This window comes from Camelus bactrianus, chromosome X (genome assembly GCF_048773025.1).
Source record: "Camelus bactrianus isolate YW-2024 breed Bactrian camel chromosome X, ASM4877302v1, whole genome shotgun sequence".
NCBI lineage: Eukaryota > Metazoa > Chordata > Mammalia > Artiodactyla > Camelidae > Camelus > Camelus bactrianus.
This window is the reverse complement of record NC_133575.1, coordinates 32,409,673-32,427,747: the sequence shown is the minus strand read 5'-3', so window position 1 is coordinate 32,427,747 and position 18,075 is coordinate 32,409,673. Positions and strand designations below refer to the sequence as shown.

Below are 18,075 nucleotides of genomic sequence, written 5' to 3'. Positions count from 1 at the left end.
GAGCTGCTGAAAATCTAGGTGTGGAGTGCACCTACACTAGGATAAAGAGCGGAAACGAAAGTAAAGAATGAGGATTTCCAACCAAAGCAGTTTCATTCTACTTATTTCTTTAAAAAAAAGTCATCTTCAGTTTAACAAGGAAAATAGGGGAACCCCGATTATAAACCATGACTATATCGAGATACAGTAAAATCAGAACTGAAACTGGACATTCATCCACAGAAAACCTTAGTGCCACAGTGCTAATGGGCCCACCTAAGGATCCTTTGAAAAGGAAATTAGGGATGCGGTTGGGTGCCCAGATAGAGGTAGCATCGGTACTTCATTCTTTATCCACCCATCAGTTCACCAGCATTTGGGTTGTCTCATTTTAGGTTATTGTGAATGCTATGAACGTTTGCATGCAAACCCAAGTTATGGTTTTCCTTTCTGCTGGGCAGAATTCTCCTACAAGTAAAATTGCTAAGTCATATAATTCAATGTTTTAACTCTTGTTTTGAGACATCTCCTCTTAAAGTAGATGCGTTGACCTGTTTTTTTTCTCCCATAGTAAACATCTTCCTGTTATGAAATAGTCTTCCACAGTATAATTTAAATATAGTGGACTGTGTCATAATAACCTTGTTTCTGTAATTATTCTAAAGACAACCCAGTCAAGTGTAGGCAGGGAAAATGAGGAATAAAGAATCAGCGATAAAAATGAGGAGAAATGGAAAATAAGTCACTATAGAGGAAATGCACTTTAGAAACAAACATGCTGATTATAAACTGACAGAACAAGAAGCAAAGCAGTTTTAAACATACCCAGAATCGTGTTCAATGAGAGCAGAATGTTGAGGAAAAAGCTCCCCAAAGCAAAGGTATTCTTAAAACTTTCAGTCCTGTGACTGCCACGAGTGAAGAAATCTCTTCATTCCAGTGGAGACAGGGTGGGGGCCGGGGGGTGATCCTAAGCCTAATCCTGATATCTTAAATTACTGAGCTTCAGAATGCATTTGTGACTAATTCAACCAGTTCATTAGTCAAGGGAAAAAACCATCGTTTTGTCTAAGCACGGACACATTTTCAAAAATGTTCCCTGTTAAGTCGCTTTTTGAACATTGTCTGAGGTTGAAATTCAGCTAAGAAATAGGAAAAAGGAACCCAGAAATTCTTTTAACAGTGGTTAGTGATGACAGCACTTAAGTATGTATTTAAATATTATCATTTAAACTAGAAACATTGTACGTAAATAAAGGAGTAATCATCTGCTAGAGTAGAAATAATTCCAAGAATTTAGGCACTTTCTCCACAGCAGGTATCTTCAGTGTTCACTCCGCATAATTTACATAAAGGGGATCTTGAACCATCCTTGGAATCCAATTTCACTCTAGTTGAATCACGTTCAGTTCTTTTTCCATCAGTTCCAACACAACCTCTCCATGATTTCAATTAAGCTGACTCAACTACCTTCCTCTTTCCTATCTCCAAAATCAATGTCATATTATGCTCCAAAACTGCCTTAAAAACCTAAGCTTGCTGCATTGAAATCATGACACTGAATATAACTATCCACAGTCAATTTTTCTACAATGCATTTAACCACTGTGAAACTCTTAATTCAGAAGTGCAAAGGTGTGTGTATTTTCATTAGGTGGAGCCATATCAAATCCCCAACACTTGACACCCCAAAACCAGAATGGCCATTTCATATAGTTCAACTCCTTAGAAGTTAATTATGGCCCTCATACAATCTCCGGTTAATAGCAGCTGTCTGCAGCAATGTGTTAAAACTGGGTATCAGCAAATAAACTAAGGGTTCTCTATGCACAAGGGTACAGCCATGCTATCACCCTGACTGTGAATATATTCTTGATCCCTAAGTACTTTCCACACTTGTTAGATTCTAATACATTTGACTTCTACCCAACTCATTCCACGAAGATACTCCCTTCCATAAATCAAACTTTTATCAATAAGATGTACATCAACAAGGACCTTTTGGGTTTCCGTCTATTACAAAAATCCTTTTTTCACTGCAGTCCAACCACCATCTTCATCTTTTACTGAAATTGTACCAGAATAATTCTCTCTCCAAGAGGCATCTCAAAATCAGCACTGGAAGGCAACCCAAAAAATTACGTCTTACAACTCTTCAGGCAATAGCACAACTTTATTTTCACCTCTAATAATAAACCACAATTGACAACACAAAAGAGACTGTGCAGTTCAATTTTTTATTTTAATAAAATCAGAATATGCACAGCACATGCAGTGCTAGCATCTAAACTAATACAATAAGCAATTACTAAAGCTACAGTGACTTGAGGTTCAATCTTTACATTCAGCAAGTTTAAATCCATTCTTACGTGATTTTTGAAACCTTATTTATTAACTGAAAATATTGCTTGCTGATAAAACTTGCTCAAATGCTATCGCTGAATGTACAAGTCACTGATTATGCCAATACAACAAAGATAACCACATGTTTGAGGATTGCAATGTGCCAGACATTCACTGAAAAAAAAATACACACAACTAAACAAAACTCACACAACAAACATCTGAGAATCTGGACACTTCATTTCAGTGTTTTGAAGTGTTTCATTAATATCTTAAGACAAGTGTATCAAAACCTTGGCATGATTTAATTTAAAGTCGCCAATTTTGTTTTTACTAACATCAGAAAGTTATGGCTACACTGCCAATGCCGGGTCTGCTTAATTTGACTTAAGAGTTTAATATGACTTAACATTAAAAGCTCACACTACCCCGAAATATATAATTTCACGCATACGGTGACATTCAACATTCAAGTGCCAGTGTTTTTGTACTGTCTTTTGGTCAAGTTTCTTTAAACTTTCAAAGAATCACTTTTAGGCTTACAAAAATAAATATTTGTCAAAATGTTCAATAAATATTACATAAAACTAGCAGCAAAAAGTATCTAGAAATCTGTCGTGTGCAAAGTTTTCTTCCCAACTATCATTCCCATGGTCCCAAATAAATTTTAGAATCTAGTCCCATCCCCTTCCTAGACAAGCTGCGTTCAACAATCTCCAAGAGACAAAATAAGATTGGAAGTTTAAGGACACGCACACAAGACATATATATAAAATTCTCTGAATGTGCAATAAAAGAAGTACTTTGTAAAAAGTTATGGGCAAAATGTACAAGGGCCTAAACCTAGACTAATTGAAATAGCACCATAACAAATGACCTCAATACTGTCAAGTGCACCTACTTAATAAAAGTTTTAGAACAAGGCACAATACACTTGAAAATCTATTGCACTTTAGGAAATTTTTGCCATCTTCCTATGCCACTGTATAAAGATTGAGCGTTTTGATCACCGCATTCTGGCCACAAAATTAGCACAGAATTCAAAGTGGCAGAGGCATTTTAGTGGTGGACAATGCTCATCTTTGGCCAGATTTAGCATAAACAGACTATAAATACAATGGAAACCTATGCAACTAAAACTGACTAAAACTGCACTGTATAGCAGAATTGACACCTTGTGCAGTTATGTACATATTTCCAACCTGTGTGATCTCAAAGATTTCAGTTTGTTACTCTTCTGGAGCCATTTTTACAAAGTCTATAGTAAGCCAGTTTAACATCTCAACGCAGCTTGAACAGAGTAATGTGAATCGGCATTTAAAATAAAGCCTGCTGCCATTAATTCTTCCTGTTCATACCCTCTTGACCAAAAAACATCAACACTAGCATGCGTTATTAGACCAAAAATCATCCAGGGCCCTAATGAGGGCTGGTCATTGCTGTGGTCAGCCATTCTACCATTTCAATTTCATTTATGGCAGGCATTTAAAAAGTCTAAGTAGATGAATTCTTCTAAAAACCTATTTCAAGTTATCAGACCTTTAAACTTTCCCTGTAATAGTATGCCCACATTTGGCTAGCTCATAATTCATGATCTGCCTAAACACTGAAAGAGGAATTGCTGTATTTACTTGCATTAACTTTGAAAACAGTGCTTTGAATGTATGCATGTATTCATACATCACCTCATCATGACTGGAATGGCTTGTTTAAAGACTATCAGGTTCTAAATACCTATCCAGGATAGAGTGAGCAAATCAGAACTTTAACTTAATACAGTTTGCCACATTAGAAACTAATTCCATTAATATGCTTCAAGACGTTTGTTGTTTGTTTTCCCCCAATCTGCAAGTATCAAAAAGCCCTAATGCAGGCTACCGCATAAGTTTTTTTCCTTATAATATTTATGGATGAATCGATGATTCCTGTTAAGTTGTATCACACCTGTGTGCCAAGGTTTGATTTTAGCCCAAGTTCAGTAAATTTATTTTGTCAAAACAATTGATATCTTGAGCATTACTGAGCCAACAGGACATCAAAATAAAAAGTTGTCTAAAGTTAAAGGCACAGTACATTAACAAACAAATGATCCTCAGTCACAAAATTATAAATGCAGTTTGGGATGGGGGTTGGCGGGAGGGGAGTTAATCCAAACTACAGCAATGAAGTCTTCAAATCACCTTCTGAACAGGGCTGCTGATTGTTCCTTTCATCTCTTCATGTGACCTTGAGCTCCCTTAAAAAAAAAATTTCAGTGGAGAATCACAGCTGGTAATGTACTGCGAGTTCTTGAAGCTACACAAGGTATAGTCTGGCTAAGTTACATGTGGTTTCCATATTAGCTTGTTTGGCAGGGTGACCTACTGCAAAGCAGGTTCAGTTACCCCACCAGTCAACCCCCTGGGAGTTATAATTTCCTCCATATCCATCACTGTTGTAAAAGCCTCCATAGCCACCTAGTGAGAGATTAAAAAAAGAGAAAAATTAATTAAGTCATCCATCGTTTAATACAATCTTTCCCTTCTTTAAGTATTTTGATGCAAAATTACAAAAAGCAATCTACAGGGCCAAACTTCCCAATATTTTAAGTCATACTTTAAAAATGACGAAAAGAAGAAAAAAAAAAACCTTCCCAAAGACATGAGGTTAAAAATTAACATTACCTCCACCAAACCCTCTGCTACTGCCATGGCCACCGCCACCACTGCGGCTGCTGCTGGCGCGGCTGCTGCTGAAGCTGGAACTGCTGGCACCGCTACTTTGCCGATAGTCTCTGGCACCGAATCCTCCACTGAATCTACTACTACGAGGACAAGTATGTGTTTAGTTCACGTAAAGATGAAATTTGACAAAATAACCCAATTTTTGTTAAAACTTTCCAATGACAAATTTCTGATTTTCCAATTCAAACAATTCCATCCAGCAGCCCTATTTTCCCTAAGAGTGACTTTAAAAGGTTTTATCTGTGGAAGGCTGACACTAACTTAATATCACCATTTCTAATTATACCCCTTACCCAAAAGATGAGGCACCTAAGAAAATTAAGCTTCTTAAAACTAAATAACCTTGAAAAGTTAACCATGGACATAGCACCCATCCCCCTCATTATACACCATCTGTAACTCACCTCTTGGATCGTCCACGACTGCTACCCTTGTAGTGGTGTTCATAAGCCATGTTTTCTAACCAAGATGGCACTTCTTGTTTAGCTTCAACAAGAAGATCCAACAAATCCTTGGTAATGTTTATGTTCCTCTCATTAAAGAATGAGGTGGCAAGGCCTAAAACAGTCCCCAAAAAGTACATAAATTAAGGTCTTCCATAAAGTAGCACAGTATTCTTACCTTATTACAGTGTTAGAATATTAAGTTGAATACTAAAAAAATATATATATATATATACACAATTTGCTATTTAACCAACTCAAAGTTCTTTGAACAAACCCTGACTTTTCTGCCACTCCTGAGATGTATTTTTAACTGCATTCCTTGGAAATAGGACTTCTATTAAGATCCTAGAAAGTTCTTTGCTGTAAGCATTACCCTGAAAAATCAGTAACCACCAGACCATCGAGTAACCAAACATTTACCAAGGTTTCCTACACGTCCTGTACGGCCAATGCGATGCACATATTCTTCAATATCACTTGGCAAGTCAAAATTGATAACATGTTTCACATTTGAAATGTCCAGTCCTCTTGCTGCTACCTAAAAAATAACTTGTTACATATGGTCCACTTAAAAGAAAGCGAACAGTTGAACATGTTTCAAAATTATATTATACATACTGCTGTAGCCACTAGAATTGGGCTTTTTCCTGAGCGGAACTGGTGAAGGGCCTCTTCTCTATCTCTCTGAGATCGGTCTCCATGGATACTGGTACAAGCATATCCTTCATGGTATAAGAAATCCTCTAGAGAATCTGCACCCTTTTTGGTCTCCACAAACACTAAGGTCAGTGAATCTTTGCCTAAAGTCAAAATATTACAAGGTTTCTGTCACTAACAGTGGCTTAGTTCTCTTTGCACTTAGCAAACTTGCAAATAGAAGCAATTAAAATAGACCGTTTTAATACAATGTCTGAATGGGGAGGAAAAGCAATAAAGGCGATCCAAATGGATTTTCAATTACCTAAGCCACAAGTGACACTAAATTTATACCTGTTGCATTTAGAAGGTCAAGCAGAAATGACCGTTTGTCTGACTCTTCCACCCAAACTACTTTCTGCGTGATGTTCTCAGAGGTAGAGCCAACTCTTCCTACAGCCAGAAAGATGTATTCATCCAAGAAATCACGAGCAAGCATCTGAAAGAAAAAAAAATTATCTACCGAGATAAACAAATTCCTAAGAAAATAAGATTTACAGCATCAAACAATACCTGTATTTCCTTAGGGAAAGTAGCACTAAACATCATAGTGTGGCGAACTCCCTTTGGTGGCATAGTATCTTGTTCAACAATTCTACGTATTTGAGGTTCAAACCCCATATCCAACATCCGATCAGCTTCATCTAAGACCAAGTATCTGTAGAAAAAAATCCAGTTTAGAATTTGAGGAGATAAAAAAGATAGTTTTAATACAGCTGTATCTGTAAGTGCCATTAATTACTCATTTAGGTACTTAAATTTCTCACACAATTTGACCCATGTACATGACTCAGCACAGGACCTCTGCCAATAAATCATCCAAGATCATACAGCCTAATTAGCTTATACTTCACTCTGTCCCACAGTCTGATTATTCTCAGCCTCTACTAAAATTTATGTCACTGATTTTAACATTAAAATTACAATGAGCAAGCATTTTGTACAAGTTGAAAGACTCATAAATCGCTTCTCAATCTTAAAATTTATGGACAAGTTCCACAAAACCAGTTGCCAGTAATTTTAAAAATGTTGCATTCCACACATTTAAAAATGAACATACTTGCAGAAGTCTAATCCAATCTTCCCTCTTTCCATCATATCCACAAGACGTCCTGGAGTGGCTACTAACAAGTGACATCCACGTTCTAAGTCTCGAATCTGCTGACCAATATCAGCACCACCATAAACCACACAAGGACGAACTCTAGATCGGTATGAAAACTGTAAGCAAAGAAATTCTATCAACTTCAAGGCCAAGATTTTTTTACATGGTTGCAAAACATTTCATTTAGAATCAATGAGAAAGCCAATAATCTCTGAAATGCATACTTACTTTCCTGGCTTCCTCATAGATCTGTACTGCCAATTCTCTAGTTGGTGCTAATACCAAGGAGATTGGGTATTGTTTGCGGCGCCCATACCTTCCATTTTCCTAACAAATAATTTAAATTATTAACATCGTTCTTTAAAGGTTCATTACAACGTAACTTCCTTCTGTAATTTACAGATTACATTTGAAAACTGTTTTTAATTATATAGACTGGAATATAAAGTCTTATTGTCATTTAGAAAGCTTTTTCTCAACAGCTATCTATAAGGGTCTACAGTAATTTCTCATTTTATATACAAATACTTACCTTCATGGCCCTCAAAGCCTCGCCTGGACCATCTGAATAAATCTGACTCAAGATGGGCAAGAGAAATGCTGCAGTTTTGCCAGACCCTGTTTAAGAGAAAGCACAGTCACTTAACCACAGAAAAACCTGCTTATTACTTCTAAATATACTGGTAGATAGTGTTTAACTTCCATATTACTAAACAATGAATTAGCAATTTTTACTTTATTCCCAAATTAATTTTCTAAAAATAAACAGCTTATTTAAAAATACCATGAAGTGATGATTTTGATCAATCTCTAACAGGATTCAGCAAAGTAAGGTCCAGCCTATTTATCTTTGTAAATAAAGCTTTATCAGAATAGAGCCATGACCAATAATTTATATATCATCTATGGCTGCTTTCACACAACAGCAGAGCTGAGTGAGTAGTTGCAAGAGACCACATGGCCCATAATCCAGAAGTTTATTTTGTTCCTTTACAGAAAAAGTATACCAAACTGATCACTAACAATGTAGCATTATTCACTTCTTCACATTTGTGTTGGTAAAAAGAGCAGGGATTTTGTCTCAGAACTGGTGTTAATTCCAATTCCTAACACTTCCTTCTAGGTTCTATATATACTGATAGTGTATAAAGGATGACATTCTCACTCTTCCATAGGGAAGGAAAGACACTAAATTATTCAAGGGCCATATATTTTTCTTGAGAGACTCTTGTCACTCTCTTCCAAACTTGTCAAACCCACAAAGATATAATAAAGCCTGTTCTCAATTCAAAGGCCATAACTACCCCCATTCCCAAGAGATGGGAGGTACTACTTTACCCATGGAGGAACCTTCCCTTGGCCACATTCCTATGGATCACAGGTTATTCTCTAACGCTTACCCTTCTTATTCCAGATACCATGATGTTATACTGCAAATTTTCCCACCACTGCAAACACAGTGACCTATCCCTGACACAGTAGTAACAGACTGATTGATGACTTTCTTAGAGGCTAGCACCCAGGATTCCTCAATGAAAACACTGGATCCAAAGGGCTAAGACTAAAAGAGATACTACCCAGCTACTCCTTACCTATATCAAAGTATACCAGTCAGGCTACATATAGGACTCAAGCTTCCCCATGGAACTTAAGTAGTCTATGTTTTTTATACTGGTTTTATGAGAGGAAGCTGAGTTAAGGCATTCTTGACAACTCTTTAGTTTTATCTAGTGAGCTTACCTGTTTGGGCACAAGCCATCAAGTCTCTCTTCTCTTTGATAATAGGAATAGCATGCTTTTGTACTGGAGTCGGGCGAGTATAACGAGTAAGCTCAATGTTTCCCATAATAATTTCTCCCATTTCAACATCACTGAACTGTTAAGAAATTTATCAGGGTTAAATTAAATAGCCAGAAATGCTATCTGGAGCTATTTTGTTTTATATAAATAATGAAGGAAAAAAAAGAACCAACAGCCAATTTGTACTTTAGTTTATGGTAAAAGTTATGTTACATTGAGAAAAATCAACCCCCTAGGCTTAAACTACAGTGAAGTTTTGGGTTCTTCCTGTATCTGATTCATTTTCTATTTCCAATTATTAGTAATGGTACACTGAACCCAACCTCTCCCTTTCCACAAACCAGTGAGGCAGGTTTTTAGAGTAACTTTAAAAGACTGTTAAATTAAAGCAGGTATGGTTTATATATGCCTTTAGGAAGCCCATCTCATTTTGATGTGCTGTAAAAACACTTACATTTCCCTGTCTTAAAAAGTCAAGCAAAAAAACTTACACTTTCAATGTGTGGAGGACAGTTGTTGCCTGTTGCCTCAACTGGAATGTCATCATATTTTTCAAAGTTAATCCCAGTGTTGCCTCCAGAAAAGAGTTCCCTAAAATCAGAGGATTGGTAAGTTTCTTATATTAGCTAATAAGGCTTTATCACAATTAACATACATTTCAAACACTTACTGTTCCAAGCGTTCACTTGGTGGGAGTGGTTTTGACCAATCATCTTCATCTGATTTGTCACACCAGCGACTATTTCCACCACGTTCATATTTGCCAAAGCCACCTCTGTCACCACGGCTGCCAATGCCGTCGTAGTCACTTCGTCCACGATCATCAAACCTGAACAGCACAATCGATTAATCAGAATCATATCATTTAACCACTATCAGATTCCTACCACTACCACTACTGTACCTGAACAAAAGTCAAATTATTTATTATTGCTAATCTCAAGGATGTCAGCAGTCCAATTCAGGTTTACTTTTATTTGACAAATAAGACCCTCTAACCAGACTGTATCAGTTACATAACTTTATTTTAGAAATTCAGTCTCCTCCTTTATTCTTAGAAAATTATAGAGCCTACATACACAGGCCTCATACATGCTGAAATCAAAAATCAAGCCTTATACCTGAAACTAATAATGTTAATTATACTTCAAAAAGATTAATAAAAACCCTGGGGGGGGGGAAGAATCAGTCTTATTTATGTAAAATCAGCACATAACACCTTTAAAGTTCTCATCCAAATATATTTAGTGGTAGGGAAAAGAAAGTATCACACCAAATATCAATTGTCCCGGTTATACTAGGATGCTACTTAAAGGACAATTCACCTGTGTGACAGACTTTGTATAAAAGGTAGAAAATAATCCTTACCTGAATTAAGATGTTTTTAGAGTTTTAGGCCTGTTTTCGAAAAATCAGGACACACAGGACTAACCACAGCTATTAGGCGCATGAGGTCAGTTCACCACACTTGTGTAATCAAAAATATAAGGTGTTTAAAAATTGTCATGTAGAATATCCACAAAAATGTCAACCAAATTAGGCCATTCACTAAACTTACTCTAAAGTAGAATACATAAAACTAGAGAAATATAAAAATAACGGATTTCATTATGCCAAATGGCATTCTTATTCTCATCTAATTTCCCTGTAACAAGTTCAATTTAGTAAAGACCTCTTAGTTAAAAAAAAAAAAAAGATTAAACAGATATAATACTTAACATCCAATAAGTGGTCTAAGGGGAAAAAAATATCATGCTTAATAGAGTACAAATTAAAGACCAATTTCTTAACTGCTGTATCTTACACGTAACAAACACAAGAAAATTAGAAATCACTTACCTTCCCCTTGATCCACCTCCACGATCACTGAAGAAACTAGACTTCCCTCTTGAATCACCACGGGATCCAAAACTGCTGTATGCATCCTTATCTTTACTAGAACTCCACCCTGAACTGTCTTTATCATAGAATCCTTCAATTAAAAAAAAACATTTTCATTGCATTAATTAGAAAATTAACACTTTAATATGATTCCTATGTTTCTGAATTTGAAGCCCTCCACTGACTTATTTTATCTCCTGATCAGAGGGACAATGGAAATATTCCTACAATGGCACTAGAAGAAAAGCAAGATTTAGAGCTGGTTTATACTAGCACTAGAATATACTGTACACTAAACCAAACAATCTGACAGTCTGAAAATGTTCTGAATGAATACCACTTCTAAAAAGTCAATAGCTTTGCCTGTAACACAATGATTATGGTATCATTTTATGACCATCAGAATTAGCTGGATTAATACAGTATTGTTTAGTTCCAATAGTAAAAAGTATAAGGAACAGTGCTCTGTTCACATGAAATACATACCATCAGATAAGAATTAGGACTACCTAGAAAAAGGGAAAAGCCTTATACCTACACACTCAGTGTGGACAGGTTCCTAGGATACAGCTATGAACATTCACTGAGAGGGAATGACAAAGGTATAAATTAACCTAACAGGCAGATGGTTTAAAGACAAGTAGAGGGTTTAACTAGCTTCAGTTGACACTTTTTTAAATAGCCAGAGATGGTTTACAAGTTAATTAAGTTAATTTCATTCTGCCTTATGCCTCTACCAGCCAGATGATCAACAGCCTTAGCTACCAATAGAGTTGAGTTAGATTTCTAAGATCTCTTTCAGCTATAAAACCTGTATGATACTGCCCCTCTCTTCTTTGATTCTTGTCCCTGAAATGAAGGGGGAAAAGCACTAAATATACATGGGGTCAGCTAGCACACTCTAAGGAATAATGAGAGAATCCATGATGATACAGACTCTATAGTATCTAAAGAGAATGATATAATAGCTAAGGAATTATAATACAGATTTTATATTCTATGTATTGCCAGGGACAGTGAAGCTAATTCCTCTTTTTGACCTTTAAATAATTTTCCTGACCTTTCCTTTCCCTCTAAATCTCAGATGACCTATTTTATAGAATATACAGTCCCTAAACAGTTGTCCCTTAATATGAGACATCAACTAGTTCTGTATCACTAGATTACAAAATTAATGAGAAAAGATAAGGTGTTGAATTTTACACAAGACCTTTCAAATCAAAGCAATCAAGGCAAGGAGATGAAGCCAGAGTATCATTCCCAACTTACTGGGAGTGTGCCCAATGCCATAACTTGTTAACTATCCCCTAGTGATCCCATCTTTGTTTTGGCACCTCCACATGATAGAAATAACTGGGCTATTGGACACAACATTGTAAAATGACTATAACTCAATAAAAAAATGTTAAAAAAAATAACTGGGCTGTTATCACCATGCAGCAGTTTGGTTTACGTAGCAGGGTGCCCACTCACCTTTTTCAAATTGAAATCATGCTGTGAATGATTACAAACGCAGGTTAAGTACAACACTAGCGAAACTGCACAAAACTAAGCCATTGGCCACAGAAGAGTCTGACATAGGAAATGCAGTTTTCCACTGACATTAGGTAAGTTTTCTCAAAGCAAGTAAGCACTAATATCTGAAAGAATTCTGACAGTAGCAGAGGAGACCACAACATTTAGACTTCTCAAGGCATCTCATTTTCCCCACCTAGGCTCCAATTTCAAAGTGCAGCAAGAATTAGGTCTACAAAGTTGCTCAAAGGACTTACCTTTAGTAGCTTCTCTGTTCCGTAAGTGAGGAGGAATATAGCGCCCTTCTAAAAAAAAGTAACAAAGTTAAATTTCATATACCAAAAACTTTCAAGTTAAAGCTTTTACCAACATTTATGCTGTTAAAAAACAGACCTGGAAAGAAAAATTTTCCATCTCTAGTCTTCCAGTCTGACTACTTAATTGGAAACTGAGAGGTGAGGGGGAAAATGAATCTACTTTTATTTTGAATGGGTTATTGCTTTAATAAGGAGAAATTTAAAAAGGGAAGGAGGACAAATTTGACTTGGGATCTAATAGTTGAAATCCAAATAAATTTACCTTGCCACAAGTGGCTAATTTAACACAGTATTATTAAAGGCCTGCTGTGATTTCAGAGAATTATCAAACTAACAAAAGTTACAACATAAGTACTACTACAACAACCTAAAAAACCATGTAACATAAGTATTAGTAAATCATTTAACATGTAACTTAAGTATTACTATAACAACCTAAAAGTAATAAATCATGTAACCAGCCACTAAGAGGCTTTTCTGTTTCTATTCTGGGTAAGTTCCAAAATAGAATACATGTGTATATGGGAAAGCTGCAAAAAGAAAATGATTTCGAGGAACTGTGAATCTTAACTTGAGCCTTGTGGAGTTTAAGCAAACTCAACTGTTATTCTGCATGTAAGAATACAGCCTAGACAATAGATGAGAAACAAAAGCAAATAATGTATATCCACCAAGTAAAGGAAAGCCAACTTGCTTTATTAGTAGTCAATCTGCAATTTAACTTTCTTTTTCACTTCTGGGTTGAATAAAATATTAAAGCTCTCTATCAGAACGATCAATTCCTAAAAGATTCTTAGCATGCCAAATAAAGTGAAATTTACAACAAACACCAAGGAGTGTGCCCAGTGAGGCCAGTTTTGCCTAAAACTGAAGACATGTCCTTTACTATGTAACACACAGAGCTTGAAGAAATAGTGCTTTCAGACCCTACAGCCCATTTTTTTTTTTTTGGTTAGTAGGGTAGGAAGAGACCTGAGTCGAAGCAGGTCTATTGCCAATAAAAAAACCAAAGATAAGATCTCCTATACCTTAACACTAATCTGTAACAAGTCTCCAAAAAACCCCTTTAAGGGGAAAAAAATATGAAATAAAACTTCTGTATCTAACATCTTTTCAAAAAGAATAACAATTCAGCAATTAAAAAGTCCTATACAACACTGTAAACTGATTATACCTCAATAAAAAAGGGGGGAAAATCCTAACCAGCACCCCAAAATTCATCATTTCCTTGTTCTATTAGTAAGTCTCATGATCCTCATAGGAAAGGGGGTAGCTGATGAATGTGAATGCTCCCTTTATTCAGTTTAATTCTGGTAGATTCACTCTAGTAGGGAGAAACACATTCCCACCACCTTTAAGCTGGGCTCAGGATTCATAGACACAACCAAACTCTTAGAAAATAATGTGTGGGTTGTATAAGGTTCTTAAATTCTTTTCACTCAAGAAAACTAGTCCCTTTTATTACTAAAAGGCCACAATGCTTTAAACTGATCACTAAATAATACTACATTAACGCTACCCACATAATTCTTAACACAATAAAAATTGGAAGGGAAATTCTTAAATTTTAAATTTAAATCCAACGAAACGTTAAGATACTAAAGCTCTAATGTTCAATAAATCCATAAAATGTTTTTTACTTACTGCTGGCTGTACTTCCTCCACTCTGATTATCTGAAGAGTTCAGGTCTAGGCCAGCAAACTAGAAGAGAGTTAAATTTTGGTTAGCAGTCCTCGTCCAGAAATACTACAAAATATTAGATAACTAGTCCTGCCCTCTAGCATTTACTAGCACTAGTTGCCCTGTCTGCCTCACAGGGGGCTGATATGAAACTCTTTATGTGACTAAGAATGTGCTTTGAAAACAGTAAAGTTCTAAGGAAAAGCAAAATACTACAGTACTACTGAATACACTGCAGAAGTTACCACACCAAGGCGGTGGTGCTATCCAGGAGAAACGGGGTCCAAATTTAAGTCATTCATTCAAAGAGAATTTTCTCTGTAACATTTTCCATATGTAAAACCTCAAGAAGTTATTATTTTAAAATGTCCAATAGTCAACGGACTTATTTTAGCTCCAAACATTTGGAGACAAATGTTTCCAATGTCACCAACGTTCTACATGGAATTATTTTAAACCTACAAAGCACACCTGAAAACTGTCAAAACAAAATTTTATCCCTTTATCCCTAAATATTGCACAAGTATTGTATTTTAAATTAGGATAGCACTCTTCAGAACAAAAATTAACAATATAACCACCACTTACTGAGCACTACTATGTCAAGCACAACCCTGTGAAGTGGGTACCTATTTATTCTCCCATTTTCACAACTGACGTTCAGAAGACTTGGGACATAAATGGTACAACTGGCATTCAGTACCCTTACAGAGCAGGACACATTTTATTGCCTTTTATCTCCATTTCTACCCATCCTTTTACACTGGGAGCTTAAAGTCTCAATATTCTCCAAAAAACTTATCTTCATCCCATTCTGTAATGACTAAAAAAACTATTTACAAGCAATAGGGGGAAAACTGTGCCAAAAACAGTATTTCTTTTTAATGTGCCCAGTCACACAGCATTATTGCCACCCGTTTGCAAAGATGATATGCTATACCATAACATAAATCCTGTTAAAAGCTCAAGGTGATACTGTCAAGTTGCAAGTATCACTAAAGGAATCACTGAAAATTGGAGGCAGATGCTAAATCTTAAAAAAAAAAAGTATGCTAAGACTTTTAGGTACCTTATTTCCTACTTTCTATTAGCAAATACGCTGTCGTGCTTTCTCTGCATTAGTTATCTCAAGACTGATACTTCAAGGCACAATAGGAACAAAAACTTTCTCTTGGCACTTGTTGCAATATATTGTTATTAATGTTACACTTGGCAAAACTAAAAAAGCACTTTAAATGCTACTGTAAATTGTTAGGATCACATTATTGCAATTTTCTCAGTTGCGAATTTGCTTGCTGCTTAATTCTAACTGCGTATTTTTTTCCAATTACATCGGTTACAAATTTCATTCCTGCCTAGACTCTTAAAAACGGCACCACCTATATGGAAAATGTTAAAACTGGGGATACCTATGCTCTTGATACCAGATTTTTTATGTCTGTGCTCCATTTAACATATGAAGTGTCAGTAATTTGGTGGATTTAATATAATTGATTCATTAATGGGAAAAAATGCTCCCAAAGAAACTGATCGTTAGATCCCTAAAAAGAGATCACACACGAGTAAATGAAAGGCCATTATCAATTCATATGTGTCACACAACTTCGTTTCATAATTCTGGAGTTCGTGGTAGGCAGAAGTTTAAAGGCAACAAACATCTCACTTAAGACCTTCTCTGAAGCGTGGTGCCACTGCTGCTGAGGGATGCAGACTTCCTGCCCCCTCAGCCCAGAGCCCCTCTCTCCTCTTCAGATCACGCGTCCTCTCCTCTACCCCTAAACCCTTTAAGAGGGGGTTCCTGTTAAGGCGACAGACAAGAAGCCTCTGACCGATTTCAAAATACCATTCCACAGACAGCAACAAGTCAGTAACAAAATTTTTATTTTGTTACTATTTCTCCCTAAGCCACACTCCAGGTTTTTTCACTCTGCTCGATTCCCAGATCAAACGTCACTAACCTGAGAACACTCACACAACCCGCGCTACCCGCCCCCCCCCAAACAATGCGTGGCCCTAGGCTAAACCGCCACACAGTGACTAGCGGGAGCAAGCGAGGAGGAAAGGGCCGAGCTGGGTCCCCCACCTCCCTGACGTCTCCCCGCCGCGTTCCATCTCCATCTCTAGAGTCCGGCGCCACCGCGCGTGCAGCGGCCCATTCCTCCCTCCCCTTCCCTCCCCTCCCCCCTACTCCTCCCCGAATCTTCTGCGTCACAAAACTTTCCACCGGAAACGCGGCCTCGGGGGCAGTGGCGCCGGGCCTGCGATGGCCCTGCGGAAACCGGGCTGGAGCGAAAAGGCCTGCGGAAGGAAGCCCGGGAGGAACGAGATGCCCGTTCCATCCTCGTTTCCGGGCCCTCGGCGGCCAAGCCTCACCCGGTCGTGGACCGCAGCGCCGCCCAGCCACCCACCACCACACAAAGGAGGCCGCCGCCATTACCCCGAGCGAAGGCCACCCCTCCCGCGCCGCCCCCTCCCACATTCCAGGGCCGCGTTCCACCTCTCGTTCACACGCGCGCGCACACACAGGCTGACGCCGCTCGGGTATCTCTGACAGGAATCCGGGCCATGCACGCCGCCAAAGCCTGAGCCTTCAGGGCCAAAAAGGTCCCCATTCGTGAACCCCCGCGCCGCGCACCGCCCCCTCCACACACCCATGGGTCACTAGTCAGTCGAGGTTCGCGCGTGCGCGCCTCCGCGAGAGCGCGCGCCCCTCCCCCTCCCTCTCCACCCGCCTGCGCACGCACACACAAAAGCCGCCATTGTGCTCGGCCCGTGGACAATACCGCGGGGCCAAGAGCGGGCCTCGGCCCCAGCGACGTGCACAACCAACATTCCTGTCACCTCCCCGTTCCTCCACAGCCCCGGGGTATTGACGCTCGCCAGCTAGAGAGACCCAGAAAAATGGGAACTGAGGGTGCTAGGTAGCGCTGCGCCACAAACCCAAGTTAGGTCAGGGGAGAAATTCATGCAGCAACAACCCAGATAGGCTCTTTGCGGCTCACCTGCTGGTCCAGCCCGAGCGCATTTTCCACCGCCACATGACTCATCCCTGAAGAGTACCGAGAACTCGGAGTCTTCCGCTACTGAGCTACTGTGTTTGGTTCACCGCGAAGGCTCTCTCACGGGAGAACTGCGGCTCTGAAGCGCACGGCGCGGCCACGGACCTAATATACTGCTTGAACGACTGCTACGTCAGCACGTAAGACGTATGCCCTCCCTCTCACACCCGCACTCCTCTCGCCGCTACGACTTCTGCCTAGCTACTGCGCGCTCCTTTAGTCCTAACCTCGCGAGATTTCCTAGTCAGTCGCGTCCCCGGCTCATCGTCCTGCCCTGGAGCTCCCAGCACCAAATGCTGTCCTAGTTCACTTGAGTTCCACTTCCCCAGTCCTCTGCTATTACCCTAACCTACGTCTAGGTCTCGAGATCTCGCGAGATCTCGTCATCTCCCGCTTTTCGCCAGCTAGGAGACCTTAAAATCTAACCTACGCCTTTTTCCCCTCTTTTTCCCCAATATCCCCAGGTTTCGCTGTTTCTTTCTAGGGCGCGCGCTCTCTCTCTCTCTCTCCCCCCACCTTTCTTCCTCAGT

At 38.6% G+C, this 18,075-nt stretch overlaps 1 protein-coding gene across 2 annotated transcripts; it reads right to left on the bottom strand.

The window, feature by feature from the left end:
• Positions 1–2,202: 2,202 nt before the first annotated feature.
• On the bottom strand, positions 2,203–17,646 carry DDX3X (DEAD-box helicase 3 X-linked). 2 transcript variants are annotated; one of them, XM_010963998.3, is made up of 17 exons: positions 17,489–17,646; positions 14,450–14,507; positions 12,746–12,793; positions 10,932–11,064; positions 9,763–9,921; positions 9,584–9,683; positions 9,033–9,168; positions 7,825–7,910; positions 7,521–7,619; positions 7,248–7,408; positions 6,701–6,845; positions 6,482–6,626; positions 6,110–6,291; positions 5,912–6,029; positions 5,450–5,603; positions 4,986–5,125; positions 2,203–4,778 (listed from the first exon to the last, which is right to left on the bottom strand). In XM_010963998.3, the coding sequence occupies exons 1-17, from the start codon at positions 17,531–17,533 to the stop codon at positions 4,699–4,701; spliced, it is 1,989 nt and encodes a 662-aa protein (XP_010962300.2). In that variant the 5' UTR covers positions 17,534–17,646; the 3' UTR covers positions 2,203–4,698. The 2 variants fall into 2 exon arrangements, with proteins under 2 accessions (XP_010962300.2, XP_074216011.1); XM_074359910.1 differs by having other exon boundaries at positions 4,986–5,122.
• Positions 17,647–18,075: the final 429 nt, after the last annotated feature.